Source organism: Candidozyma haemuli (assembly GCF_002926055.2).
Source record: "Candidozyma haemuli strain B11899 chromosome Unknown E_2014730914, whole genome shotgun sequence".
In the NCBI taxonomy this organism is placed as follows: Eukaryota; Fungi; Ascomycota; class Pichiomycetes; order Serinales; family Metschnikowiaceae; genus Candidozyma; species Candidozyma haemuli.
The window spans coordinates 949,365-974,762 of NW_020289903.1; the positions used below are offsets into that span (position 1 = coordinate 949,365).

Here is a 25,398-nt window from a genome sequence, read left to right on the forward strand (position 1 = left end):
TAATAAATACCACTTCTCTAATAGACCTCCAAAATGTAACGTCCATCTTCCTTCATGTCCTCAACAACCTTAGCAACATCCTTGATCTCTTCGCCTGCTCTCTTGGCACCGTTCTTGACAATGTCCTCCAAACAAGCAGTGATGTCTGGAACAGGCCAGGTTGGACCACACAAGTAGAAGGAACCTTCCTTCTTGACAATGGCATCGGTCAAGTCCTCAATGGAGCTTCTGATCTTGTCTTGAATGTAAATCTTCTGTGGCTGGTCACGAGAGAAGGCTGCACCAATGTGGGTCAACACACCAGCATCTTTATAAGCTTCCCAGAGTTCACCGTAAAGGTACTCCTCCTTCTTGTGTCTGGAACCCATGTACAAGTAGATTTCACCGATCTTGTGACCCTGTTGCTGTTGCCAGATCTTCTCTTCGATGAAAGCCTTGAATGGAGCTAAACCAGTACCCAAACCAGACATAACGATAGGCTGCTCTGGCAACTTAGGCAACTTCATAACACTTGGCTTGACACTGACAACCAACTCGTCGCCGATTCTCAAGTCAGACAAGTACTTGGAACAGTGACCGTAACGGGTTCTGCCCTTGCTGTCGACCCAGTCAACAACAACAATCAACAAGTGAACAGCGTTAGGGTGCATCTTCTGGGAAGAGGCAATGGAGTACTCTCTTCTCTTCAATGGAGCAATGATCTTGACCAACTCGTCAAACGCTGGTCTGGCAGACTTGAACTCCTCCAAGATATCCACATAGCTGGAGAAGTCAACTTCCTGTCTCTTCTTCAACTCCTCAGCACCAGCACCACTGGCCAACTTCTCCAAAGCAGCCTTCTCCTTCTCGTCAGTAGCATAAGGAGCCAAAGACTCGTAGAAACGCTTTGGTGGCTTACCCAAGAAATCAACATTGTCAGTCAAAGCCTGTCTGGCAGATCTGACTTCCAACAAGGAGATATCGTCTCTGTTGGTGACTTCAACCAAAGAGTCACCGTCAACACCGTAGAACTCCAAGAAAGACTCAACGTGCTCGCTGTTGTTACGACCGTGGATACCCAAAGCTTCACCAATCTCGTACTTCAAGCCAGTACCAGTAACATCGAACTCGATGTGGAAAATGTTTCTGGAGTACTCAGATGGAGTCAATCTCTTGTTCTCCTGGACCTTAACCACGAAGTTCTGGACTGGCAAGTCTGGTCTCAAGTCCTTCTTGAGGCTGTAGGCCTCTGGGAAAGCAAGCTTGATGGCAGCGTCCAGCTTACCCTTGTGGAAGTTGTCTTCAGCACCAGTAACCTCGGTTCTTGGGTTAGGGAAGAAGGAGGACTCGGTAGGGAAGAAAGGCAATGGAACAGCCTCCTCTTCGGCCTCCTTCTTCTCCTCAGCTTCCTTCTCAGACTTGGTGTCGCCAATGTGGTCTTCCTTTTCAGCCTTCTCGTCAACCTCTTCGGTCTCGATCTGAGCTTCTGGAACAACGTCCTCCAAGTCAACCCATTCTTCTGGGATCTCAACAGGCTTCAAGGCGTTCTTCTCGTCAACAGTAGCAACGAACTTGTCCAAAACGGCAGCCAACAATTCGAAATCGTTACCGTTAGCCTGCAACAACTTGTTGACAATGAAACCGTCCAATTCAGGCAAGGAAGCTCTCCAGAAAGCAACCTGGGTCAAGAAGTCAGCAGAGAAACCCTTGGTAGAGTCGCTGACAGCGTCCAACTCCTCAATAAGAGAGAAGTCAATGACGGTCAAAGAAGATCTGGACTTGGCCAAAGTACGCTTGAAGTCAAGAGGCAACTTCTCAACGAAGTCCTGTTCGATGTTGTTGTTGATCTTCTTGTGGTTAGCCAAGATAATCTTAGCACCAGGCTTAGCAGTAGCCAAAACGTCGTAGTGGTTAAGGATAGAAACGTCCTCGATCAAAACGACATCAGCAGCGTCCACAGAAGTAGAAGCAGAGCTGTTCTTAGCAGCACTGACAATTTGAGACTGAGCAATACCTCCAGCGACAGTAGTATCGAACTTGTTTCTGAAAGCAACGTTCTTGGAGTCATCCAATGACAAAGAAAGAGCCAACTTGCTGGCAGTCTCAACCGTGTCACTGTTGTCACGAGCCCAGAACAAGTAAGAGCCTTCTGGAGAAGTGTTGGCAGTGATCTGAGCTGGTGGAGCAGAAACAGTGGTAGCCAAAACGACAGCTGGATCAACAGAAGCTTCGTACTCAGAAATAACCTTCAAGGTTGGAATTGGAGCCCAGACAAAGTTGGCTGGATGGACAAACTCGTCAACGGTAACCGAACCGAAACGACCACCGATAAACAAAGCAGCAGCAACGTCAGCCTTCAAAGTAGAGCCAGTTTCAGCAGAAACAACAATAACCTTACGAGCAGAAGAAGGAACAGAAGCAACAAACTGTTCCTGGTTAAATGGGAAAGGCACTCTAACCTTAACCAAACCAACAGGAGAAGTAGTAGAAGCCTTGGAAATAACGCCAGCAAGCTCAGTAGCTTCGTGGGCACCAAAAGCAACGAAAACGGTTTCTGGGTTGGCATGTCCAACATACTCAAAAGGCTTCAAGTTGGTGCCAGCGACCTTGTTGAAAGTCTCAAAAGCAGTGTCCACAGCCTTTTCCAAAGAAAGGTCACCGTGAGCAACAGAAGACACCAACTGCTGGTACAAACGACCAACATCAGCGACAGACAAGATGTCCTCGTACTTGGCAAACAAACGAGCGAATTCAGGGCCATCGAAAACGTGCAAAGATGGGCCCTTGATCAAAGCAGCCAAAAAGTGAGAGAGAACAGTGGTGTATTGCAACTCCAAAGCGCTATGGGAGTCCACAGGGCCCACCACAGGGAAGCCCAAGTTACGAGCAACGGCCAAAGGAGTCAGGTAGTTGGAAACCAAAGAGCTCGTAGCAGTATCAAAGTCAATAGCCGAGACGTTCAAGCTCAAAGGCAATTTTGCAGCCACCGCCAAAGTAGGCTGCATGTATGGCAAAGCGTTGGCGCCCAACACAGCAGTATGTGGGCCAGTAGAAGAAATGTTACTAGCAGCGTAACCCAAAATAGCATTAGCAGAACCAGCTCTAGGTTCAAATCTATGGAATGGAGGCACCACTCCCACAGCATTCTGTCTCTTAAAGTGCAGAGCCCAGAGCTGCAAATGAGCGTCCACCAAGTTTGGGGCGCCCACAGTCTCGTACGAGAAAATCGAGCTAGCCAAAGCGTACACAGACTGGCTGATGATGGTAGCTGGAGAAGTATAAGCAGTGTTCTTCACCAAGTGAGGATCAACCGAGGCACCAAAAGGGTTAGCCTTGACGACGTGGGTGGAAGACAGCGAGGCCTCAGAAGCCGAGGCAGGCGACTTGACACCGTTAGGGATAGCGTGAGGGCTCATAGGGAAGTAAGGAACCGTTTGGTGGTTTGAGATGGGGAAGGTTTAAGATGGAGCTGGGATAGAGGGCCTGCAAAATTATGGGTGGTCACGTGATATGATGTATTGCACGTGATCTTATCGCCAATTTTCAGTATGAGAAACCCAGGAATGGTTGCAAAATCGCATTTCGTGAGGCGCTGATTGGGCATGTAGAGAGGGAGAGGGAGAGGGACTAGGGGTATGGGGGTATGGGTTTAGGGATCCAGTGACGGTGAAAAGGAAGCTGGATGGGTATTTTAGGAAAAAGAAAAAGAAAAAGAAGAAGAAGTGTGTTGGGTGTATTGGGTAAGTGGATGTGTCTAGTGGATGTCGCATGGAGAGATTAACATATGGTCTGTGTCCATGTTAGTTGGTTGTTCTTGTTTTCTCAGCTTGTTACAGATATATGACTTTGGTGCTTCTGGTTTGGGGTTCCAGCTTTTAGGGTACTTTTTGGGTTGAAGTGGCGGAAAGTGGTGGTGGTTACTGCTCATAGATAGGTAGATGTGGCTGGGGATAAGAAGAGCTAGGAGACATGTATACTAAGAACAGACTAAGGAAAGAGAGGTCAGTTTTTTAACTTAAGACGCTTTTCTTTTTCTGTAGTGCTTAGAAAGTGGATAAAATATCTTTTATAGACTCTTTAAGGGGAAGTGTTAGTGGTACTGGTTGTCGTCTTACTATCTTACTGAGTTATCTAATGGATCAAGAGTACTACTACTGAACAAGAAGAAAACTAAAACTTATCTCAACTAACGTCTGAAAATAAAACTACTTCGCTTTTTATATAACCAGTGGAATTCAACAGTTACGATAAGCAGTTTCTCTTTGACTTCCATAATCCATCGACTACCAACTCGTGTGACTCTACAGTCTTTCCTTCGAGGAGCTGGTACCAGCCACCGATGAGCCCAGCAGAACAAGACACAAAAAGTAGAACATTCCAATAAAAAGGTCAAGGCGAGTCAGTAAATAACACTCCTTACCACTTAATGAAATTTGGCAAATTAAAGACACGCTTACTTAGAATGCACTGAAACTGGCAGAGTCTATACAACTGGTATAAGGTGACTGGGAATGGAAAATGGAAACTGGCTGCGAAAAAGTACCATACTTAACCAGTGAACCATCTAGTTCTACCAAACCACCCAGCACCACCAAACCTCCATTTCACATCCCCAAATCTATACCACCAAGCAAAACCAACTCCCATAAAAACCATCACTTTTCATTCATTTTTACTCTCTTTTCCTCTCCCTCTCCAGTAGCTCCTCCACCCTCAGCTTCCCAAATTCCGTTATCTTTCGCAGCCACCAAAACAGCCAACTCCAGTTCAAGCCTCCCTGTCTTCTCCAAAAACCTATTTAGCAAATTTTCTCTTCTCTTTCACTTCCCTTGAAAACCTCAACTTCCAACCCTTCTTCCCAACCTTCCTTCCCACTTTTTACACTACGTCTTGGTCCCCACAAATGGCCCCCACTCGGTCTGTATCGGCACGGCGCTCACTGTGGCTGGAAATTTGACATATCTCCAGTTATCACGAATACCCGCCAACTACCAACCACCACCTTCTTTTCATGTTTTCCAGGACTCTCAGACACGTTCCAAAAAGGCTACATTTAGCAAGGAATTCAACCAGAAGTTACTCTTCTGGGGCCAAACCAACGCCGCTACAGTGGACGGCTGCAGCGCTTCTCTTTGGCAGTGGAGTAGCTGCTGGAGGCTACTTTGCGGGAAGAAAGCAGCCTGAAGAAGGTCGGAAAGGGGCTTTGGGCCTCCAGCACTTGCTGGCCTCGACGACTCCGTTGGACTCTTTGGAAACACCAAAGTACGCCAATGACGAAGACTTCGATACCGCCTTGCATCAGATCACAAAGATAGTGGGTAAAGAAAACGTCACTTACGATAAGGCCGTGCTTGTGGCTCACAACGATACGCCTTTCAATACTCACCACCCGCCAGATCCTGAACACCAAAGACCAAGCATTGTGGTGTTTCCTTCTTCCACTCAGGAAGTATCTGAAATCATGAAGGTGGCTCATAAGTATCGGGTTCCTGTGGTTGCCAACTCGGGATTGACGTCCTTGGAGGGCCATAATATGCATACAAGAGGTCCCAATTCGATTTCGCTTGCGTTTGGTAACCTTAACGAGGTTTTGGAGTTCCATCCTGATGATCTAGATGCTGTGGTTCAGCCTGGCGTTGGCTGGCAGGATCTAGACGATTACTTGCTTGATAGAGAAGACGGAAAGCATCTTATGTTTGGCCCAGATCCAGGTATGGGCGCTGCAATTGCTGGAATGGTCGGCACTTCTGCTAGTGGTACAAATGCTTATAGATACGGTACCATGAAGGAGAATGTGGTCAACTTGACGGTTGTTCTTGCTGACGGTACGGTGGTGAAGACTCGCCAGAGACCTAAGAAGTCGAGTGCTGGGTACGATTTGACCCATATCTTTATTGGCTCTGAAGGTACTTTGGGTATAATTACAGAGATTACCGTCAAGCTCCAGCCTCGTCCTAAACAGGAGCTTGTTTGTATTGCATCGTTTCCTACTATCAAAGACGCAGCTTCAACGGCACAAAGCATCATCAACAAATCAGGTTTCCAGGTGAATGCTTTGGAATTGTTGGATGAAACCACTACCACCTTTGTTAATGCCTCGGGAAACCTGGAAAAGCAGTTCTTGGAAAGACCCACGTTGCTTATTAAGGTTGGAGGAGTTTCTGAAAACACCGTCAAGGAGCAAATCGAAGTGGTAGAGCAAATCAGCAAGCAAAACAACCTTATCAAGTTCGAACAGTCACTGAACAAAGAAGAAAACAATATCCTTTGGACAGCCAGAAGACAGGGACTTTGGCTGACTCTTGACTACGGATCGAAGGTGTTGGCTAACCCAAACGACGTGAATGTCTGGACTACCGATGTGGCAGTTCCAGTATCTAAATTGGCACAGGTTGTCGATGAAACCAACGAGGACTTGAAGAACTCTATTTTCAACGGTAAGTTTGCCGTTATGGGACATGTTGGTGACGGAAACTGCCACTTTTTAATTCTCTACAACACTCCAGACTACATGGAAGCGAAGAAGTACGTTGACAGGATGGTCGAACGTGCTATCAAGTACGAAGGTACGTGTACTGGAGAGCACGGCGTGGGTGTTGGCAAAAGAGCGTACTTGGAATCTGAAGTGGGTAAGAATGCCGTTGACTTGATGAGGCATCTTAAGTTCTCCTTGGACCCTAAGGCTATTCTCAACCCAGACAAGGTTATCCAGATTGATCCCCACGACAAGCTCGACGAACACCTCAACTCTGGCCATGTCCACGAGGTCCAGAAGTGTTGTTAAGTGGAAGGACAAAGCAAATAGAAGATACATAGAAAACGCTGTTTGTTCTTCAGTGGTTGTAGATATGGTAGACTGAGACCAGCCAGTACTGGATATCCCAGGTTCCAGGAGCGAAAGTCCAAATTTAAACAAAGAACAACAAATTACTAAGTATTCAAAATCAATTTCCTTCTCCTCTCCTCTTACCTTCCATCCTGGCCACTTGCACCTGGTGATCTTCCACTACTACCACTTCTGGTGCGCATATACCCATTCCCAATCTTCAACTACATCCACCTCCACAACCATGAGTGACCTGGGCCTGCAAACGCCCAGCGACAACACAGAAGCCCACCAGCTCTCCTACATAACAACCAAAGAACACTCCTTCAAGCAGTACCCGCCCAAGCCACGTACATACAAGAGATACAAGACATCCAAGCAGTTGATCACTGACGAGATACGGTACCTTCAATCTAAGAAACTAGGTATTGACACGCCCACGTGGACGTCGGTGGTGGCGCCTCCCAGCTTGAAGCCCCAGAAACACTACTGTGACATTACTGGGCTTGAAGGAAAGTATAAGAGTCCAGCCAATGCGTTACGGTTCCACAATGTGGAAATCTACCAGGAGGTGATCAAACATATGCCGCCAGGCGTCGACCAGGAGTACTTGAGTTTGCGTGGCGCCAACGTGGTGCTCAAGTAAGGCCTGGTGGTAAGGCGAGAGGGAAGGCTGTTGGCTGGGGAGAGGGAGAATACAGTATACGTTAGTTTTCATGGACTCCACTCTTTGGACTCCACTCTTTGGACAATCTTTGGACTCCACTTCTTCACTCCACTTCAGACCCCTGATTTCCTCTTAGGTCCTCCCCTTTAGGCCTCCCCTTTGGGCCTCCCCTTTGGGGTCTTGCGGAGACCACGGAAACTGTCCAAGCATTATCACCAGTGAACAATGAACCCCAGGAGGAGTTCACAACCGTAGAACCCAAAACCCGAATAAACGAAATTCCATGCTTACTTCTACCACTGGCCAACGGCCAGTGGCTCACCTACCCTACGCTTAAGTACTCTCTCGTGCCATTCGTAATGTACATTGCAAAACCAACCGTCTTGTCTAGGCAGCAACAGCACCACCCTTCCACAGCTCAACAATGCCCTTAACGCCCAGATCAAACCGTGGGCTCTGCAAAATCTCATCGCTGCCAGCATTCTGAAGATCCGTAAACGGATTACAAATCGTCTTCAAGTAGCACTTATACAAGGACGAGAACAAGGTCTTCAAGCTCGTCATCAACGGTTCGCCCGAACTCAACCCAACAACGATCTTAAGCCCATTATTCGTTTCCATTCCATAAACCATGACTTCGTCCTGAATGAACAATAGAAGGATTCCATCAGCCAGTGCCAGACCCTGAGCCAGACCCTGTTGCTGCTGCTGCTGCTTCTGCTGCTGCTGCTGCTCTCTTAGGTTAAGCGACATGGGCGACGAAAACACATCTAGCGCCATATGCGATAGGAAGTTATACTTCAAAAACTTATTAGCATCGTCTTTGGACACGCCGCCGTCATCAGATGGCGCTGCCACATCAAACAGCTGTATATAAAGAGGCCTGTCGTCCCTGGAAATAAGCGAGACAAAATTGACAGCAGTCATCGCTTTCCCGCAAATAAAAGACGTAATGTAGCAAATATATCGTTTTCGGCAACTTTCCGCCAACTTCCCTCTTTGTGATTGGCTTCTGCTTCTATCTGGCGCTGTGCTCTTGAAAGCCAAGCTTTCTTGATACTTTTTCGCGCTTGTGGTTGGTGAGACCTTCTCCATACTTCGGACTCTCCATAGGCATCGGCTCTGAGGTGGCCTTTTTTAGACACTAAATGAGCGACGTTTCTTCTGAGAACCGCAAAGTCACCGAGTTTCTTCAGACTTTGGATAAACTCTCTCAGGAACGGCTCATGGACGACCAGAAAAGACAATGGCTGCTTGAACGGGATATCGACCGGTTGAGTGAGAGTAGGAGTCGCCGGAGCCGGAGCGGCTCGGGTGCCAATTCTCCTACTTCCTCGCTGGCTTCGTCTAAGAGACCCAGTTTGAGCTCGAGGGCTTCGTCGAAGGGGCACGATATCAAGGAGCTTGTGTTTAACCGGACTGCTAGTGCCAGAAGCAAGTTCCAAGAAAAGTGGAAAAATCGGAACCCTGAGAAACGGCTGAACCTGACATCTGAATATGCGTCTGACGATGAGTTTGACGATGAGGGCTACCAGCTTCCGTATAGACCTAGGAAGAACTCCAGGCCTAAGGGTTCGAGGAGACTGGCCAATAAGGATATGGAAATAGAGCTTCCCAGACGCTCCAGGTCGCCTTCGCTACCGGGACGGCTTTCTGAGGGTGAGGAAGACGAAGACGATGAGCTTGATCTTGATTTTGGCTTGAAAAGACCGGTGGCTAGGAAAACTTCCTCTTCCTTGAAGTCCTGGGTGTCTAGGGAATCTGGCGAAGAGAGTCCTAGAACGCCCAAGAGCCCTAAGACGCCTAAGGAAGAAAGACCTGGCTTCATGAGATCGATGAAGGGCTCCATTTCCGATATGAGAGGTTCCTTATCGGATATGAGCGTCAAGGGTTCTTTTACTGATATGAGAGGCTCGTTGCATGATTTGAAAAAGAAGGGTTCCGGCTCGTTTACCGATATGGAACGTAAGATCAGACGCAGAGGTGTGGGAGAAGACGGTGAACCTAAGGTTAGCAAGAAACAAGCCAAGAGAGACGCTCGTAAGTTGACGCTTGAGGACCGTAATAATGTGTGGAGAGCTGAGTCTGACGATGACGACGACGACGAAGAGGTCGACCAAGAGCAGTTGGAAGAGGACGAGGAAGAAGAAGTTAATGTCTGGAGAGCCCAACTCGAAGCTGAAAGAAAGGCTGCTGCTAGTGGTAAGGCTGAAAAGAAGGTTCCTGCCTGGAAGGCCAAGGATCAACAACCAAAAGAACAACCATCGTGGAAGGCTGAGAACAAACCTCAACGTAAACCAATGGTGTGGAAAGCTGACGACGACAGCGACTCTGAGCCTGAGGCAGAGTCTCCCAAGACTTATAAACCAAGCAAGCCTGTTAAACCAGCCAAGCCATCGAAGCCATCGAAGCCTGTGAAAAAGTTTAGGCCAGTTACGCCTGAGGAGTCTGAGGCTTCTGAAGTGTCTGAAGCTTCTGAGGTTTCTGAAGAGGAAGAAGAAGACGAAGTTCCTAGAAGTCCAGTTTCGAAGAGATCTGGCGCGTCATTTTCCAAACCGGAAGCTCCAAAGCCTCGTGCTGCCGCATCAAGAACACCATCTGCTTCTTCCTTGACTTACACGCCACAGCTGGTTGCTGCCAAACCAATGCCTAAGAAACCTGAGTTCAAGCCAGCTCCAAAGCCTGAATCTAAACCAAGCCTTGGTTCCAAGCCTGTGTTCTTTAACCAGGAACCTAAGCCTGCGGCTAAGACATTCCCCAAACCTGAAATCAACAGTTTGGCTAAACCTGGCTCTGCTGGTACTAAGGCTGCTCCTCCTCCAAAACCAGCGAAGCTTTCTACTAAGGCTTACGAGGAGAAGGATTCGCAAGAGGTGAAGGACCAGATTCTGCGTCTTTCTCCTACGAAGGCCGACAAGGGCCCTGAGAAGCCAGCCAAGAAGGATTTCGACAATGAGCAGAAGGACTTGCTTAAGAACCAGCTCGATAAGCTTGCAACGAAAAAGCAGCCTCCAGCTAAGCCTGCCAAACCTTCCTCGAAACCTTCCTTTCACGAACCAAAAGAAGACGAAGCTGAGGCCATTGGAGCCCGCAACTCCCTCAAGCCTGCTAAACCATCCGCATTGAAGGCTCCCGCTAAGCCAGAGGCCTTGCAGAAGTACTCTGCCATGAAGGGCGTGTCAAGAACATCCAGTGACCTCCAGGAACCCAAGGGGAAGCCTAGTTTTCAAGCCGAATTATCTGGTATACTTCGCTCGAGCACCGAGCCTTCGTTGAGGGCCGACGCTCCATCTAATGCATCCTCCAGCTCTTTGGTTGAAACTTCAACCAATGGTCCACCAAGAAATACCCTCAGAAAGGTGCAGACGGAGCCGGCTGTGGCCAAAATCTCGCATGTCACCAAATCCAGAGCCAAGGGCCCCAAGAGAAAGTTACCCAAATCAGCTTCTGTTGGTGAAAACGAGCTGTTTGACGTTGAACGAGCTCTGGCCAAGTCTGAGCCTGAAGTGGAAGAAAAGGTTGAGGAGGAAAAACCCAAGGCCAAAATCCCACCCAAAAAGCCTGCGAAAAAACCACCACCAATCAAGGCTAAGAAACCAGACATTCTTGCAAAGCCACGCAACGTCAGTGGCGAGTTATTTATCTAATCCCGTTCTATTATATCTTTTTTTTTTTTGCAACCATTTCAGTGAAGCCCAAATGGGGTCTTTTCCTGTACATACACGCCAGGTGTTGTTGCTCGGCACATTCTGAATCTTTTCAGTCCTTTTGTGCGGGAACCATCTGCTCACCTACTTCTCCATACTTCAATTCCAACCTTCAAACTATGAGCAACTTCTACGAACAGTTGACCTCCAACAATGGCGGTCTCTCTAATGCCCTCAACAAATGTATCAATTATCTCGAAGAACGCATTCCTGGTTACACCAGCAGGTCGTCATGGCTGGCGTATTTCAATGATATAACGTCTACGTCCAGAGAAGAGCTCATTGACGATATCAGTAATTTGAGAGTGACTCCAGCCACGACGACGGTGGTGTTGACGACGTTTTTGACGATTTTGGTAGCCAGTAAGCTTTTAGGTGGCAGTCTGGCGCCAGCGTCGAAGAAGAAGCCCAAGACGAAAAAGAAGAAGAAGAGTAAGGCCCAGATCGCCAACGGCGAGATCCAGAAGATCTTGGATAACGTGGAGGAGACGTTTGTGGCTCAGATAGACGAGTACATTGACAACTATAAGGAATTGAGCGACGACAAGAAGGAAAACACATACAACTACATTCAGGAAATGTTATTGAAAGAGTTGATGAAGCTAGACGGCATTGATGTGGATGGCAACGAGGTTTTGCGTGACAACAGGAAGAAGGTGATTCGGTTTATCCAGGAGCACCAGTCCAGATTGGACAAGTTCAAGAAGGACAATTAGTTTCTGCATTTGACTTTACTTAGACTATTTCTCCGGCTGGGGTTTGCTAGGCACCCCGAACGCCGGAACCCCCGTCGGATGATCGGGGAAAATAAATGTTTTTAATTGTTTCTTCTCGCCCAACCAGAGGGCGTGGGTGGTATGGTCCAAGAGATCAAAGCCAGTCTGGGGATGCACCAACACAGACAAGTTGCCGTGGTGCTGAACAAACCAGCTGAGGATTTTGGCGAAAACGTCCACTCTTGCCACGTCCACCTCCCAAAAGAGATCGTAGTGTGGGCCAATGGCCTTCTCCACCTTGAGTTGTTTCACTATGATCGACCCTTCCTCTGCTTCCTTGGGGAAATCCTCCAAGATCTTATGCTTAAGAGCGTTGGCCTCGTCTCGTGTTTCACCGTCGTAGTATACATGAAAGTCCCAGAAAACCACAGGATCTGTCCATGTCAAGTCAGGGTACTTTGGCGTGGTGGCCAATTCGGGATTTTCCTTATTCAAATGAGTCAAGTATTCCATTAAAAGTGTCTTTGGTGGAGGTATGGTGGTTGAAGTTTCTCATCAGATAAGCCCATTTTGGTCGCCTCGCTTTTTCGCACCCAAATAATGCAGCCACAGTATTCGGCAGTTATCGGTTCGGCACCGAAAAGAGGTCCAGGTTACCCAACTTATTGTTTCTGTTTGGTTTCGGCTTCTGGTTCGGCGTGTGCCTTCTTCTTCTGTCTCTTCTGGGAAGCTTCAGCGACCAATTCTTCGAAAATACGGGCCTCTTCGTCTTCAAGCTCGGTTCTGGTCATCTTGCTGAACACTTCTCCAACAATTCTAAGTGCCTTGGCTCTGGCCACTCTCTTCTCCACGGGCACCTCTTCGTCGTAGAGAATGCTGTCACAGACGCCACGAGCGGTGCCTTGGATCTCAAACTTGGACCCAGACCATGCGGCTGCCAAAACCTTACCCATCAAGTACTTCTCCATCTCGGCGATATCCTCTGCGGTATGCTTTTCAGGAACCTTCTCTTCCTTGGAATTTTCCTTTAAGGCACCGGCTTGTTCTTTCTCTTGCTGAAGCAGATGGAGCTTCTCTTCCAAGGCCTCCTTCTCCTTGCGAGCCTGATCTCTCTCTTCTTCAGTAAGCTCCTTCTCTTCGGCCTCCTTCTTAGCATGGTACTCGTTGTCTTCTTGCATCTTGGCGTACTCTTGCATGGTCAGCTGGGCATCGAGAGCAGAAGAAACCGTCTTGAATGTATCTCTCACCATACCGCCTTTCTCCTTGACAGACCACCAGAAACCGCCTATGCTGCCCAAAAACGTCTGTTTCTTCAAGAAAATCTTAGCCTTGGTCTTGTAAATAGAACCCAACGTGTGCAAGATCTCCAAACCGAAACTCTCCATTTTCAAAGACTCGGCTTCATATTTGAGCTTCTGTCTGAACGATTCAGCCACATCATCGGCCATATCCGTCTCTGTAAACAACGAAAGCTTATCGACCATCTTCTTGGAGAGCTCTTGTCTTGTTTCTATCTTCTTCTGGTTGCACTCCTCCTCGAACTTCTCTAATTCTTCCTTACGGCGCTGTTCTTCCTCCTCCTTACGACGTTTATCCTTCTCTTCAGCTGTCAACGCCGTTTCGCCAGCGCCGGCGCCAGAGCCTTCTCCGTGCTCTAGGTACAATTTAGATGTAGTTTGTGATTGAGAGCTCGAAGGAGCAGAAGCAGTAGATGCATCACCCTCCTTAGCATTGCCAGAAGCATCCTTATCGCCCTCCTTCTTCTCGGCCTCCTCATCGCCAAATCCAGAAAGCTCAGCAGATTTGGTCATCTCCTGCAACAAGCTCAACTCGCCAATCCAGTCCTTGAATGCATCGCCACCAAAGATCATACTAAAGAACTCAGATGGATCCTCGAAGCCCTCCGTAGGAATCGACTCCTGTTTTCCGTATTTATCATACTTCTCTCTCAACCTGTCGTCAGACAAAACCTGGTACGCTTCCCCCACTTCCTGGAACTTGGCTGCCGCCGTAGGGTCATCTGGGTTCTTGTCTGGATGCAATCTGATGGCAGCTTTCCTGTACGCCTTCTTGATATCAAGCGACGTGGCCGTGGGAGGAAGCCCCATTAAGTCGTAGTAAGATGTGTCAGCGACCATGATAGTAATAAGTAGGGAGTAATTGGCTGGGTGGGTTTAGTGGTTGTTGGATGAGAGATATGGGTGCGAAAAAGTGCTTGTGAGGAAAGGTGGGTTTGCCGAGGGGCCGAGGTACAATGGAGGGGAGAGAAGGGTGGTGGTATGGAATGGGGGTATTTTGGAATCTACGTCTAAAGGGGGTTTCAGTAGTATAATTTAAATTAAAGGGTCTTCGGGTTCAGCCGTTTGGTAGGTGCCCTGGTGTGGCTGCGAAATGTGCTTTCTGAGATGACCATCTACACTTGGAAGTTTACCTTTTCGTATATACATGATATTGATGATATGTGACACTATGGCTCTGCATGAGCCATCCATGGATGCAGAAGTAACCGTCTATGTGCTTTATGCCGAGTAGTACACCTTTCTCAAGTCGACAATCTTCTTACCTCTGCCCGCAGCCAACTCTTCAATGGATCTCTCCTTGGTCAAGGCCTCGAAAAAGCCCTTGACTGTGTTCATTCTGTTTCTCGATCTGGTGATCTTGCCTCTCAAGTCCTTGATACCGGCGGCCTCGCAGACCTCGAAAAGCACTGGGTTGATTCTAAGACCAAAACCAGCTGGTGCAGACTTCAACAGCAACTTCACGGCGTGGAACTTGTAGTCGATTTCACCAATGATGGTTCTGTCTTCGTAACGTGCAATAGGCTGGAGGTTCTTGACGGCACTGAAGAATCCCTTCTCCAAAGCGGTCTTCACACCTTGTCTAGACTTACCTTCACCCATACCAACCATACCGTTCCTGTCACCGACAATGGTCATGGCGTAGAAGTTTGGAATTTTACCTTTCGATGTCTGACACGATACACGCTTGACAAGCACGTTCACAACGTGCAAACGACGAATGTAGTCCTTGTTGAACCCGGTTAGAAGAGCTACTTTTTCCACACGGTTGGCACGGAAGTCCACTCTTGGTTTACGTTCAGCTGTGCTCTCGTCAACCGTAAAACGCATTTTCAAGTCGGATGTGTCTGGATTAGCTTCTCTAGGGATTGGAGCGTATGGAGTCAGCCCAAGACCCTGGTTAGGGTAAAGGATAGGTTCGTCCCACTTAGGGTCTGTCTCTGAAAAACGCTTGCTGGCGTCTGGAGCAACCTTGGATCTTTCGCCTCTGCCTCCTTTCTTCATTTCGATGTATGTTTTTGGGTCAACCAAGGACTCTGTGATTTTAAGACTTTGTAGCATCTCTGGAGAGTAGAACTTGGACAAGTACTCCTGGGAACCCTGAGACTTCTGGGTATTTTTCAAAGTCTGGGAAAAGAACCTCTGAGAGGCTCTTTCTAGCCCAAGACGGCTCACCGAATTCCTGAACATCTGTGAGTACTTGGTTTGTCGTTGGCAGGATGTGAGGTTTGAAATTTTTTGTATCCTCACGAAAAATGTAAAAATGTACTGCAGGTAGGCGTCTAGGCACAAGACCAGTGTACCCATACTTGATCTATAGAATAGAACTAGAAAAGAGAATTATTTGTCCTTTGGCTTATCCAGGAGACTGAACTCGGCAATGTTTTCAGTGCTTGAAAGTGAGCTGGCGTTCACGGGCAGAAATTGTGGCGTCAGTCGGAGCAGTTCTTGACGCTCGACTCTTTGCTGCAAATCGTTGATTTCGGTCTTGAGACGGTTCACTTCTTTTTCAAATCTCTTGCCAAACACTTCAATATAGTATGTGGCACCATTGTAAGCGGACCAGACAAAAATAAATGCAACAAATGCTCCGCAGGCATGCTTATATCTGAACCAGATGGGGCACGGAAGCATGGATAACATCTGGTAGCCAAACTGGATCAACGTGAAAGCAGCAATCTGCATCCAAGTGTATGGAAGAGAATTGACAAATCTGCCCAACACGCTATCACTGTTCTTGTGCTTGAGGTATGTGAACGATGTGACCTTACCCTTGGCGATCTGGGATCTCTTACGCACGGTAATGAAGTAGTGGTAGCACACTTGCCAGATGGTATAGTAGATGGAGGTCCAAACGAGACCATTGACGAAATCCCATTTTTCAATATTGGCAATTCCAGGGTACCTTTCAGCAATATAGCTCTCTGGGAGCTCGTGGACCAACACGAACATTGTAATTGGCGGCATGATATGAATAAATGAACTTGTGGTTTTCTCAATCGAGTGCAAAACAAGAGAGTTACGCCAGGTGATCACAGCAAAGCAAAGCGTACCCAAAGTCAACGAGAAGCACGAAATGAAAAGCGACTCGGATTGAGGGAAAACCCAAATAAATAAAACAACCAAAAGGTTCACGTAGTAGCACAAGTCAGCCAAGTAGTACTGGAACGACAACTTGAAGTACGTATAAAACCTGATCGGCATAAGGGAGCAGAAAAGAACAGTATGAAACACGGGGAAGTATTTTGGGTACTTTCCAATGATAAACCCAGCAGCTGCTACAAGAGCCACCGCTGCAGCATAGAACAACTTCTCTGTAGAAGAGCTCTGCAAGCTATCATGAACTCTCCTGTCGAACTTGGTCAACCGAGCATGTAGCGATTCCTGATACTTTGCCAATTCCTGGGACGTGAACTTTCTGCCGCCCACGCCCTTCCCGTCAGGCGTAAACTTCTTAAACGTCTGTCTTGTCTTATCCTTCATATCCTTAAACTTCTTCTTGGTAGATCCACTGACCTGGTCAAACCCGTTCCCAAAATCAAAGTCTGGCATCACCAAGAGCTTCGAAAGATCAATAAACGACACAGACAGCGACGAGTCGGACCTGGCAAGCTTCCCTGAAGAGTAAGTGCTGCTGCGATCATCATAGTACTCGTCCTCCTCTTCGTCCTCGTCAATGGCCGAAGTGCCATTTTCCAATTCGTTCTTTCTGTTAAGATTATCCACAGACAAAGGCTCGGCGCCCGAGGCCTCGGCCAGCGCAGCTTCGGTGTTTTCCAGACCCATCACCCGCAATCAGTAGTAGTTGATGGAGTCACAACTGAGAAGTATGACAGGCGCGCAAGGGATCTGGGGAAGCAGCAAGAGATGGTGGACAACAGGAAGAAAAAGTATAGAAAAAGAATAAAAAAAAGGAAGGGGATTTCGTCCCGTTTATATACCCCAGAGGCCAAGGGGGGCCCTTGTCTGTGGCGGGCCGAAACACGTTGTTATGGGCACGTGTGGTTGCAAATTGATAAGCAGCAGCAGCTGGCATTGTATGGGAAAGTTTGACAGCTTGACAGGGCCAGCGCCAGTGGTCATGGTTAGGAAGTGGGTGCCGGGACGCCTGAATTGGAGAATGGAATTTAAAGGTTTATTTGAAGAAAGGTGTTTTTTTGTTTTCGATTTTTATGGGCGTTTTTTGTGGTTTTTTTGGTTTACGTTTCTTCCCCAGATTTCACCTTTTCTGGCCATTTTGTAACTGCAAGTTGGAGATAGAGATATGCTGCGAATGTATGGAGAGATGCAACTGAGCAACAATGGATAAGCCAAGTCACGTAAACATTCGGTAGACAATAGAATGGGTGGAGGGAGGTGGTTAGGGTGGAATTTAGTGATTTGGTGATTTGGTGATTTGGTGATTTAGGGTTTGGAGGGGTGGAAGGGGATTGGTGGGTGGAAGGGGAGATATGAACATGGAAGGAAAGTATGGGAGGATACAATTAATGGGTGGTAGAAGCGATAAGGAAGAGAAGATCATTTGTTTCATTGGGATGTTTTTGAAAAGCAATAAAAGTAGAAATGTAGGTTTTGCTATCAGTTCTCTTCCCTTTTGTGGGTAGTTGTATGCCCATGAGGTGCTGAGAGTAGACGGTACATCAGTATAAGGTTCAGGCTTTGATATTTTATTGGAGTGCACTGGGATTGGCTTTTAGGAGGTGGTTCTTCTACTTGATACTTTTAAGGAATTTCTTGGGAGCTTTGTTGGCCATATTGAAATGGCTGCAAAATGATGGACACAGAGACCTCATGCTGGTATACCATACAATTGTCAGGTTTCCCCAAATGGAGGTCAAAAGAAGTGGATAGAGCTTCCTTATTGCTAAGGAAAAGACATGGGTAGTCATTTTAGAGTCTCTTTACCAAAAGCTGTCTACCCTTCTTATATCTAGCCATGTCTTACTTCAAGGACAATTAACTACTATACTATGTAGAATCAAGAGGGAATAGGAAGTCATCAACTACTCCAATCAGCCACCAAATAGACAGCTCCATTGAATTTACTCTTCAAATACTTTGCGTTACCTTCCTCTTCCATATACTGTCCTCACTAACTATGAGCCCCTGTCAGCCGTACAACATCTGCCACCAAACCCCAAAAAAGTCAAACAACACTATCAAAAAAGACCAAGCTAAGACGACTCCCACTTAAATCGAATTTCCATTATAATAAAAAAAAAGCACTTATTTGGTGTGACTTCCACTGGACCCTCCATGGCCTACTAGTAACCTCTGCTCATCGCGAAAAACTACATCCATCTCATCTCTTTAACCATGTCTGAAGCCGCTACAGAGACCAAGAGAGAAAAGAGGGAGAGAAAGGAGAAGAAGAAGGAGCAGAAGGAGAAGAAGGCTAAAGTTGAAGAAAAGGTAGAGGCCGAGTCTGAAGACAGTGAAACCAAAGAGGCAGCGGAAGATGAGCTCGAGATCGACTTGAACGCTGGCGTGCCACTTTCCAAGAAACAACAAAGATTGTTGAAGAAAGGCAAGTTGAACGTTGAGAAGCTTGCAAAGAAACACCCTGCTCCTAGACGTGCTGACGAGGAGGAGACTGAACCGAAGTCTGGCAAGTCTCCATTTGGTGTGTGGATTGGTAACTTATCGTTCGACACTACCAGGGAAGACCTTATCAGGTTTATTGTGGGTAAGTCACAGACGTTTGGCGACGATAAGGAGAAGGTCGTGGAGAGCGATATCACGCGAGTGAACCTTCCAAAGAAGAACGGTAAGATCAAGGGTTTTGCGTATGTGGATCTTCCAAGCCAGAAACATGTGGAGAGCGTTGTTCTGCTTAGTGAAGCTAACTTGAACGGCAGAAACCTTCTTATCAAGAGCTCTACGTCGTTTGAAGGCAGACCTGAAGCCGATGCGCTGAAACTGCTTTCCAAGAACCCACCTCTGAGAATCTTGTTTGTGGGTAACCTTTCGTTTGACACAGCCGAGAGCGATTTGGAGGAGCATTTCAGACACTGTGGCGATATTGTGAAGATCAGAATGGCCACTTTTGAAGATTCAGGCAAGTGTAAAGGATTTGCGTTTATTGATTTCAAGGATGAGGTTGGTCCAACCACTGCCCTCAAGTCTAAGCTTGCCAAGAAGCTCATAAACAGACCATTGAGACTTGAATATGGTGAAGACAGATCCAAGAGAACGCCAAACAGAGTCAGAGAGCAGCAGGTCCAGGAGGGAGAGGTCAAGGAATCATCTCCAGCAGAGCCTGTTGAAAGACCATCCTTCAAAGAAAGACCTACCTTCAAAGAAAGACCAGCATCTGAAGAGAACTACAGACCCAAAAAGAGAAGCTTCAACGACGCCCCACCTCCAGGCAAGCGTATCAAGTCGTCTGTGGCTCTTGCAGGCGCCCAAAGAGCATCAGCCGCCATCGTGCCATCGCAAGGTAAAAAGACCACCTTTGACTAGACAAACGCAAAATATGTTGACGCCATCTTCCACAAAATCACTCTTTTGGCAAAAGTCGGCATCTATAAGTGCCGAGGTGCGTTAGACGCTTTACAGAAGGGAAGTTGCAACCATTTAGACCCCCACGGAAGGTAATCAGGGATGAGTGGGGGTTTTCGAAACCGAGGACATTTAATGACGAACAATGTCAATTTTTAGGCATTTTCTTAAAGCCAAGTGTGCCTGGGAACCGGAGTTATTCATGTCTCCTCAGTGCCTTATCTAAAAAGACCCAGCCAAGGGCTCTTGTCCAGACGGAACATATTTCACTATATAAGCTTCCCCCGCAAAAGAACCCCATTTCTCCAAGAACGTGCACTTCCTCCCCCTCTGTAGTATATAAAGCCATGGAATCCCCAGGGCAATAAAGAGACAAGTTTTTTCCTCAATTGACTGGATTTCACTCTTTACAGCCTGAATCATGTTGCTGTTTGCCAAAAGTGCTCGTTTTTCAGCCAGAGCACTTTGCAGCCATTCTTTACCTCTGGCTGAACGTCTTTCTTTTACACGCTTGAACAGTACGGCTCGTGTTATTCCAGAAACACAAAAAGCAGTGGTTTACGAGACCCATGGAGGGCCCTTGCTTTATAAGGACGTGCCTGTGCCTAAGCCTAAGCCAAACGAGTTGCTTGTGAATGTGAAGTACTCTGGAGTGTGCCATTCTGATTTGCATCTTTATAAAGGTGAATGGCCGTTTAAGGTTAAGTTACCGATTGTGGGAGGCCACGAGGGCGCTGGAGAGGTGGTGGCGGTTGGCGATGCAGTTAAAGGCTGGAAAGTGGGTGATCTTGCTGGTGTGAAATGGATCAACTCGCTGTGCCAGCTGTGTGAGTATTGTACTTCAGGGCATGAACCAGTTTGCTCATCACTGGTGATTTCTGGGTGTCATCAGGATGGCACGTTCCAGCAATACACTGTGGCAGATGCCATTCAGGCTGCTAGGATCCCTCAGGGCACGAATTTGGCTGAAGTTGCACCCATTCTTTGTGCTGGACTCACAACTTATAAGGCATTGAAGGCTTCCAACGCCAAGCCAGGCAATTGGGTGGCCATTGTTGGTGCTGGAGGTGGTTTGGGAAGTTTGGCAGTCCAGTACGCAAAGGCAATGGGATTTATGGTGGTGGGTATTGATGGTGGAACAGATAAGACACAATGGGCCAAGTCTTTGGGCGCTGACGAAGTTATTGACTTCACAAACACGCCTGACTTGCCCAAGAAGGTTTTGGAAGTAACAGAAGGCGGCGCCCACGGCGTGGTGAACGTTTCTGCTTCTTCTGAGGCTCTTCAACAGACTATTTCTTATGTGAGACCAACAGGATCGGTGGTTTTAGTTGGCATCCCAGGCAAGCCGTCATTAGAAGTGCCCGTGATCCCCACGGTGGCTAAGAATCTTAAGATTGTCGGTTCACAAGTGGGAAACAGGAAAGATACACTGGAGGCAATTGAGTTCTTCACTAGAGGCTTGATCAAGTCTCCAGTTAGAGTGGCTGGCTTGTCTGAGTTGCCTAGGATTTTTGATGAGATGGAAAAGGGTATCATCTTGGGACGTTACTCGGTTGATACTTCGAGATAGATTATGGGAGGCGTGGTATTTACGGAGTAAGTATTTCAACATGGAATATTAATTAAACAAGTTATATCAGTACAAATGATAGAAATCAACCCATTGTAACTTTTGGCAATGCATCGGACACAGGTCAATGGATGATCATAGTAGTGTAGAAAAATTGATCTCGAAGCTTATCATCATAAAAAAAAGCTTATTGTATGAGGTCTCTGTTCTTGCGGAGCAACTTCTGGGCTTCGTCTTCTTCAACCTCAATGTATCTTGGATTGTTTCTGTTTCTCTCAAACTCATCGTCAGAAACTTCTTCGTAAACAGAGTAAACTTCAGTGGAAGCGTTGGACTGCAAGTCAGAGTTGTCGTTCTGGTTGAGGAAACCCTTGCTATCCTGCTGAGCGGCAGCTTCACCAGCAACGGCACCGCCAGAAGCACCACCGGTCAAAGCTCTGCTGCTGCTCTCGCCAGACTTACCAGCATCAGAGTCCTTGTTACCACCGCTCACAAGAGTCTTGAGCTTTCTCTTAGAAGAGCCAAGTCTCTGGGCTGGAGGTCTAGAAGAAGCTTCCTTAGAAACACCAGCGTCAGGGCCAGAGCTAGATCCACCACCAACATTTGGAGCAGAAGAGCCAAAAGCCTTGCTGCCAGAGTTAGAGCCAGAGCTAGAAGCCTCCTTGGAAACACCAGCATCTGGACCGGAGCTAGATCCACCACCAACGTTTGGAGCAGAAGAGCCAAAGGTCTTACCGCCAGAGTTGGAGCCAGAGTTAGAACCAGAAGTAGCGTTACCAATGGCACCACCGCCGAGAGCACCCAAGGCACCACCGGCGAGGATACCGCCATGGCCCTTGCTCTTCTTCTTGTCTTCTTCATCAGCCTGCTTCTGCTCGGCCTCCTTAGCTTCCTTCTCTTCCTGCTCCTTCTTCTCGGTGTTGAGTGGAAGAGCCTTACCAGTGCTGTGGATCTCCTTGTTTTGAGGAACAAGAGATGGGTTGACGCCCAGGTCGTGCTTAGGAGTAGCATTCTCAGATGATTGGCCACCAGTGCCAGAAGTCTTGTTGCCATCAGCAGTGGCCTGGCCAGCAGCACTACCACCAGCAGCAGCGGCAGCAGCAGCAGAGGCGTTGGCATTCTTCTTCTCTTCTTCAACCCTCTGTTGTTCCTCCTCGAGCTTCTCGTTCTCTTCGTTAAGGATGCGCTGCTCTTCTTCTTGCTGTTCTTGATGTCTCAATCTCTCTTCTTCAGCCTGCTTCTTCTCCTCTTCCAATCTCTGTCTCTCTTCCTCGAGCTCCTGCTTGTATCTGTCGGTCTCAGCCTGTTCCTTGGCCTCCAAACGCTTCTGCTCGTGCTCTCTCTGGGTCTTCTCAGCCATGGCTTTCTTCTCCTGCTCCCACTTGGTGTTCTCTTGCTTAGCTTCACCAAGTCTCTGACTTCTGGACTTCTTGTCGGCCTTCAAGTCGTTCAACTTCTTGGTGTGAGCGGCAACGACACCACCCAAGACACCGACAGCACCAGCCAAAGAGGCATGCTTGGCTCTCTTGTCGTCAAGCTGCTTGTTGCTTTCCTCGATCTTCTTGTTCAAGTCTTCCTTGGTTTCGTCGTGCTGGGAGATCACATTGAGCTGAGAAGTGTGCTTTTCCTTCAAGTCGTCCAAGTGAGCGGAACGGTCGTTCAACTTCTCGGTCAATTCCTCGAGCTTCTTAGACAACTCAGAGTTGGTCTCTTCCAAGTCGGTCTTTCTCTCCTTCAATTCTTCGATCTCAGAAGCAGTAGTCTCTTGGTTCGTCTTGGAGTCCTCCAATTCCTGGTTCTTGGTTTCGGTCAATTCCTCGTGGTTCTTGATCAAAGTCTCCTTGTCGGTCTCGTGCTGCTCAACAGCCTTCTCTTCACGCTCCTGGTATTCAGTCTTGGCGGTCTCAATCTCTTCCTTGGTCTGCTTCTCGAAACGTTCAGCTTCATCGTGGGCAGCCTGGATCTGCTCTTCCAAGTTCTTAAGCTTGTCGTCAATTTGAGCGTCAAAGGTAGCCTTGGTCTTGTTGACCTTGTCCTGGTGCTTACCGAAGTCCTTGTCGAGCTTGCCCTGGTGCTTGGCAACCTTACCGTCGTACTCCTTCTTTCTGTTAATGTCATCTTCCGTCTTAGACTTGTTAACCTCCTCGTTGATGGTAGCAATCACAGGAGCAACACGCTTAGAAGCAATCTCCAACAATTGAGCCTGGGTCAAACGCAAACCGCTACCCAACTCGACAATCTTGTTAGGGTCGTCCAAGCTCTTGGAAACAGAGCCAATGGCGTCTTCGTTCAATTGCTTGTACTTGTTCAACAACACAGGCTTGTCCTTCAATTTGTCCAAGATAGCCTGGTTTGGCAATTCAACAGACTCGTACTTGGCTCCATTAGGCACATCAACCTCAACAGGGTTCTCCTTGATTTCCTCAACAATGTTATCGTCACCCTCGACGGTACGGTCAGCAAGGTCCTGGTCGTAGAGCTCCTTAACGGCAGAGTTCTTCTCTTCAGCAGCTTCGTCCTTCTCCTCGGCTTCAGCCTCGAGCTTCTCAGCCTCGACTTCCTTATCGGTAACCTCAGGAGCAAGTGGCTCAACGTGAGCGTCAGCAACAGCAGCTTCAGTCTCGTCGCCAACCTCACCGGCACCAGTAGCAGCACCAGCACCAGTGTTGGTGGTCTCAGGAGCAAGAGGTTCGATCTTAGCCTCGGAAACAGCAGCGTCAGCCTTCTTGGTCTCCTTAGCCTCAGTAGAAGAAGGCTCTGGCTTAGACTCATCCTTAGCCTCAGAAACTTCACCTTCCTTGGTGGTTTCAGGAGCAAGTGGCTCGATCTTGGCCTCGTCCACCACAGCAGTGTCTTCCTTAGCAGCAGTAGCAATGTCGGCAGCAGCTTCATCAGCAAGCTCCTCCTTCTCTGCCTCTTCCAAGTCAACCTCGCCGTCAGCTTCCTTAGCGTCAGCTTCAGCGGCCTCCTCTTCTTCCTTCTTCTTCTTCTCCTCAGCCTTCTTGGCCTCCTTCTCTTCCTTCTTCTTCTTCCTCTCGGCTTCCTTCTTCTCTGCAAGCTGTTTCTCTCTCTTTTCAGCTTCCAACGTTGGATGCGAGGCAAACTTCTTAGGCACCTTCACCTGAGAAACAGAGTTCTGGTCCTTGAATTCCTGGTACACATTCTTCTTGGAGGTGGCGCCAGAGCTTCTGAAGGGCGAGGTCCACGAAGAAGCCGAAGTCAACTTCTTCAACCTGGAAGGTTGCGGTTTCCCGCCAATCACGTAATCTTCTGTTTGGTTCAGTTCGACTTCCGACATTGGCAAAATGTTCTTCAATTGGGTGGGGTGCAATTGGATGGAGGAAGAATTGATTAAGTAGTATATATGTTTTTTTATGAGATGGTAGCAATTGGTGAAAGAGAAAATTGGGGGTATCAGGCCGTGCCCTCGGAACTGGCCAGTTGCCCCATGCCTGAGTGCTGGGAAGCCTTCGATGCACGTGACCCTCGCATACTTAACACCAAGAGTTCCGAGGGCAGTGACGCTATGGTGCGGGAAGGTTGCTGGCATGCAAGCAAAAAGTCAGTAAATTTCTACTTCTATGTTTTCTTCCGCCCATTATGGAAACCGCAATGCGCCTTCTGTGGAACCTGTTGCCGCGCTACGTGTAGGAAAGAATGCCCCTTCCAGGGATAAACCATGGGAGCACAGGGACGAAGAAAACATGAAAAATTTATAAATGTATTTTCTTTGGGGAACTGCCTGGTATTTATAGTGCTGGGAGGGTTATGGGGCGTGCCTGGCGCACGTGACGACTTCTTTGGTTCCTGACAGCCTCTTCTCTGATGCATGTCCAGCAGGCTATCTGGAAAGCTTCTATCTGTGCGACTGAGCGATGTCGTGGCTTGTCAGGATGTGGCTTGAGAGACAAAGGGAACGAGGGAAGGTGGAAGCCTCAAAAACGGTGGATAAAGTAAGGATGGGTAGTAGACAAGGGGGTTTAAATTTGGGGTCGTTTGGACAACGGGAAGGTGGTTTTGGCGGGGGCTTTATTGGGTAGACCCTGCTGAGGTAGCCACGACATTGTCGCCTCAGCCGTTTTGCAACCATTTATGGTGTGTTTGATAGGGTTGGTATAAGGTTTGGAGGGA

General features: G+C 47.9%; 13 protein-coding genes across 13 annotated transcripts; 6 read left to right on the top strand and 7 right to left on the bottom strand. All coding sequences in view use genetic code 12, as the record gives it.

Annotated features, from left to right (window-relative positions):
* Positions 1-17: 17 nt before the first annotated feature.
* Positions 18-3,395, bottom strand: MET10 (sulfite reductase subunit alpha; the record flags this gene model as incomplete). Its single annotated transcript, XM_025487223.1, has 1 exon — positions 18-3,395. One exon carries the CDS (start codon positions 3,393-3,395, stop codon positions 18-20), a length of 3,378 nt encoding a protein of 1,125 aa, XP_025340671.1.
* Positions 3,396-4,990: 1,595 nt separating this feature from the next.
* Positions 4,991-6,763, top strand: CXQ85_003589 (FAD-binding oxidoreductase; the record flags this gene model as incomplete). The annotated part of the gene is made up of 1 exon (XM_025487224.1): positions 4,991-6,763. One exon carries the CDS (start codon positions 4,991-4,993, stop codon positions 6,761-6,763), a length of 1,773 nt encoding a protein of 590 aa, XP_025340672.1.
* A 286-nt stretch (positions 6,764-7,049) lies between these two features.
* On the top strand, positions 7,050-7,451 carry CXQ85_003590 (uncharacterized protein; the record flags this gene model as incomplete). The annotated part of the gene is made up of 1 exon (XM_025487225.1): positions 7,050-7,451. One exon carries the CDS (start codon positions 7,050-7,052, stop codon positions 7,449-7,451), a length of 402 nt encoding a protein of 133 aa, XP_025340673.1.
* Positions 7,452-7,859: 408 nt separating this feature from the next.
* Positions 7,860-8,399, bottom strand: CXQ85_003591 (uncharacterized protein; the record flags this gene model as incomplete). Its single annotated transcript, XM_025487226.1, has 1 exon — positions 7,860-8,399. The coding sequence occupies one exon, from the start codon at positions 8,397-8,399 to the stop codon at positions 7,860-7,862; it is 540 nt and encodes a 179-aa protein (XP_025340674.1).
* Positions 8,400-8,620: 221 nt separating this feature from the next.
* Positions 8,621-11,119, top strand: CXQ85_003592 (uncharacterized protein; the record flags this gene model as incomplete). Its single annotated transcript, XM_025487227.1, has 1 exon — positions 8,621-11,119. One exon carries the CDS (start codon positions 8,621-8,623, stop codon positions 11,117-11,119), a length of 2,499 nt encoding a protein of 832 aa, XP_025340675.1.
* Positions 11,120-11,298: 179 nt separating this feature from the next.
* SNL1 (Snl1p) lies at positions 11,299-11,895 on the top strand (the record flags this gene model as incomplete). The annotated part of the gene is made up of 1 exon (XM_025487228.1): positions 11,299-11,895. The coding sequence occupies one exon, from the start codon at positions 11,299-11,301 to the stop codon at positions 11,893-11,895; it is 597 nt and encodes a 198-aa protein (XP_025340676.1).
* Positions 11,896-11,919: 24 nt separating this feature from the next.
* On the bottom strand, positions 11,920-12,408 carry CXQ85_003594 (uncharacterized protein; the record flags this gene model as incomplete). The annotated part of the gene is made up of 1 exon (XM_025487229.1): positions 11,920-12,408. One exon carries the CDS (start codon positions 12,406-12,408, stop codon positions 11,920-11,922), a length of 489 nt encoding a protein of 162 aa, XP_025340677.1.
* A 149-nt stretch (positions 12,409-12,557) lies between these two features.
* On the bottom strand, positions 12,558-14,033 carry DJP1 (Djp1p; the record flags this gene model as incomplete). The annotated part of the gene is made up of 1 exon (XM_025487230.1): positions 12,558-14,033. One exon carries the CDS (start codon positions 14,031-14,033, stop codon positions 12,558-12,560), a length of 1,476 nt encoding a protein of 491 aa, XP_025340678.1.
* A 381-nt stretch (positions 14,034-14,414) lies between these two features.
* CXQ85_003596 (mitochondrial 37S ribosomal protein uS5m) lies at positions 14,415-15,383 on the bottom strand (the record flags this gene model as incomplete). Its single annotated transcript, XM_025487231.1, has 1 exon — positions 14,415-15,383. One exon carries the CDS (start codon positions 15,381-15,383, stop codon positions 14,415-14,417), a length of 969 nt encoding a protein of 322 aa, XP_025340679.1.
* A 150-nt stretch (positions 15,384-15,533) lies between these two features.
* On the bottom strand, positions 15,534-16,979 carry CXQ85_003597 (glycerophosphocholine acyltransferase; the record flags this gene model as incomplete). Its single annotated transcript, XM_025487232.1, has 1 exon — positions 15,534-16,979. One exon carries the CDS (start codon positions 16,977-16,979, stop codon positions 15,534-15,536), a length of 1,446 nt encoding a protein of 481 aa, XP_025340680.1.
* A 1,530-nt stretch (positions 16,980-18,509) lies between these two features.
* On the top strand, positions 18,510-19,655 carry NOP13 (Nop13p; the record flags this gene model as incomplete). The annotated part of the gene is made up of 1 exon (XM_025487233.1): positions 18,510-19,655. One exon carries the CDS (start codon positions 18,510-18,512, stop codon positions 19,653-19,655), a length of 1,146 nt encoding a protein of 381 aa, XP_025340681.1.
* Positions 19,656-20,115: 460 nt separating this feature from the next.
* On the top strand, positions 20,116-21,267 carry CXQ85_003599 (zinc-dependent alcohol dehydrogenase; the record flags this gene model as incomplete). Its single annotated transcript, XM_025487234.1, has 1 exon — positions 20,116-21,267. The coding sequence occupies one exon, from the start codon at positions 20,116-20,118 to the stop codon at positions 21,265-21,267; it is 1,152 nt and encodes a 383-aa protein (XP_025340682.1).
* Positions 21,268-21,454: 187 nt separating this feature from the next.
* On the bottom strand, positions 21,455-24,565 carry SLK19 (Slk19p; the record flags this gene model as incomplete). Its single annotated transcript, XM_025487235.1, has 1 exon — positions 21,455-24,565. The coding sequence occupies one exon, from the start codon at positions 24,563-24,565 to the stop codon at positions 21,455-21,457; it is 3,111 nt and encodes a 1,036-aa protein (XP_025340683.1).
* Positions 24,566-25,398: the final 833 nt, after the last annotated feature.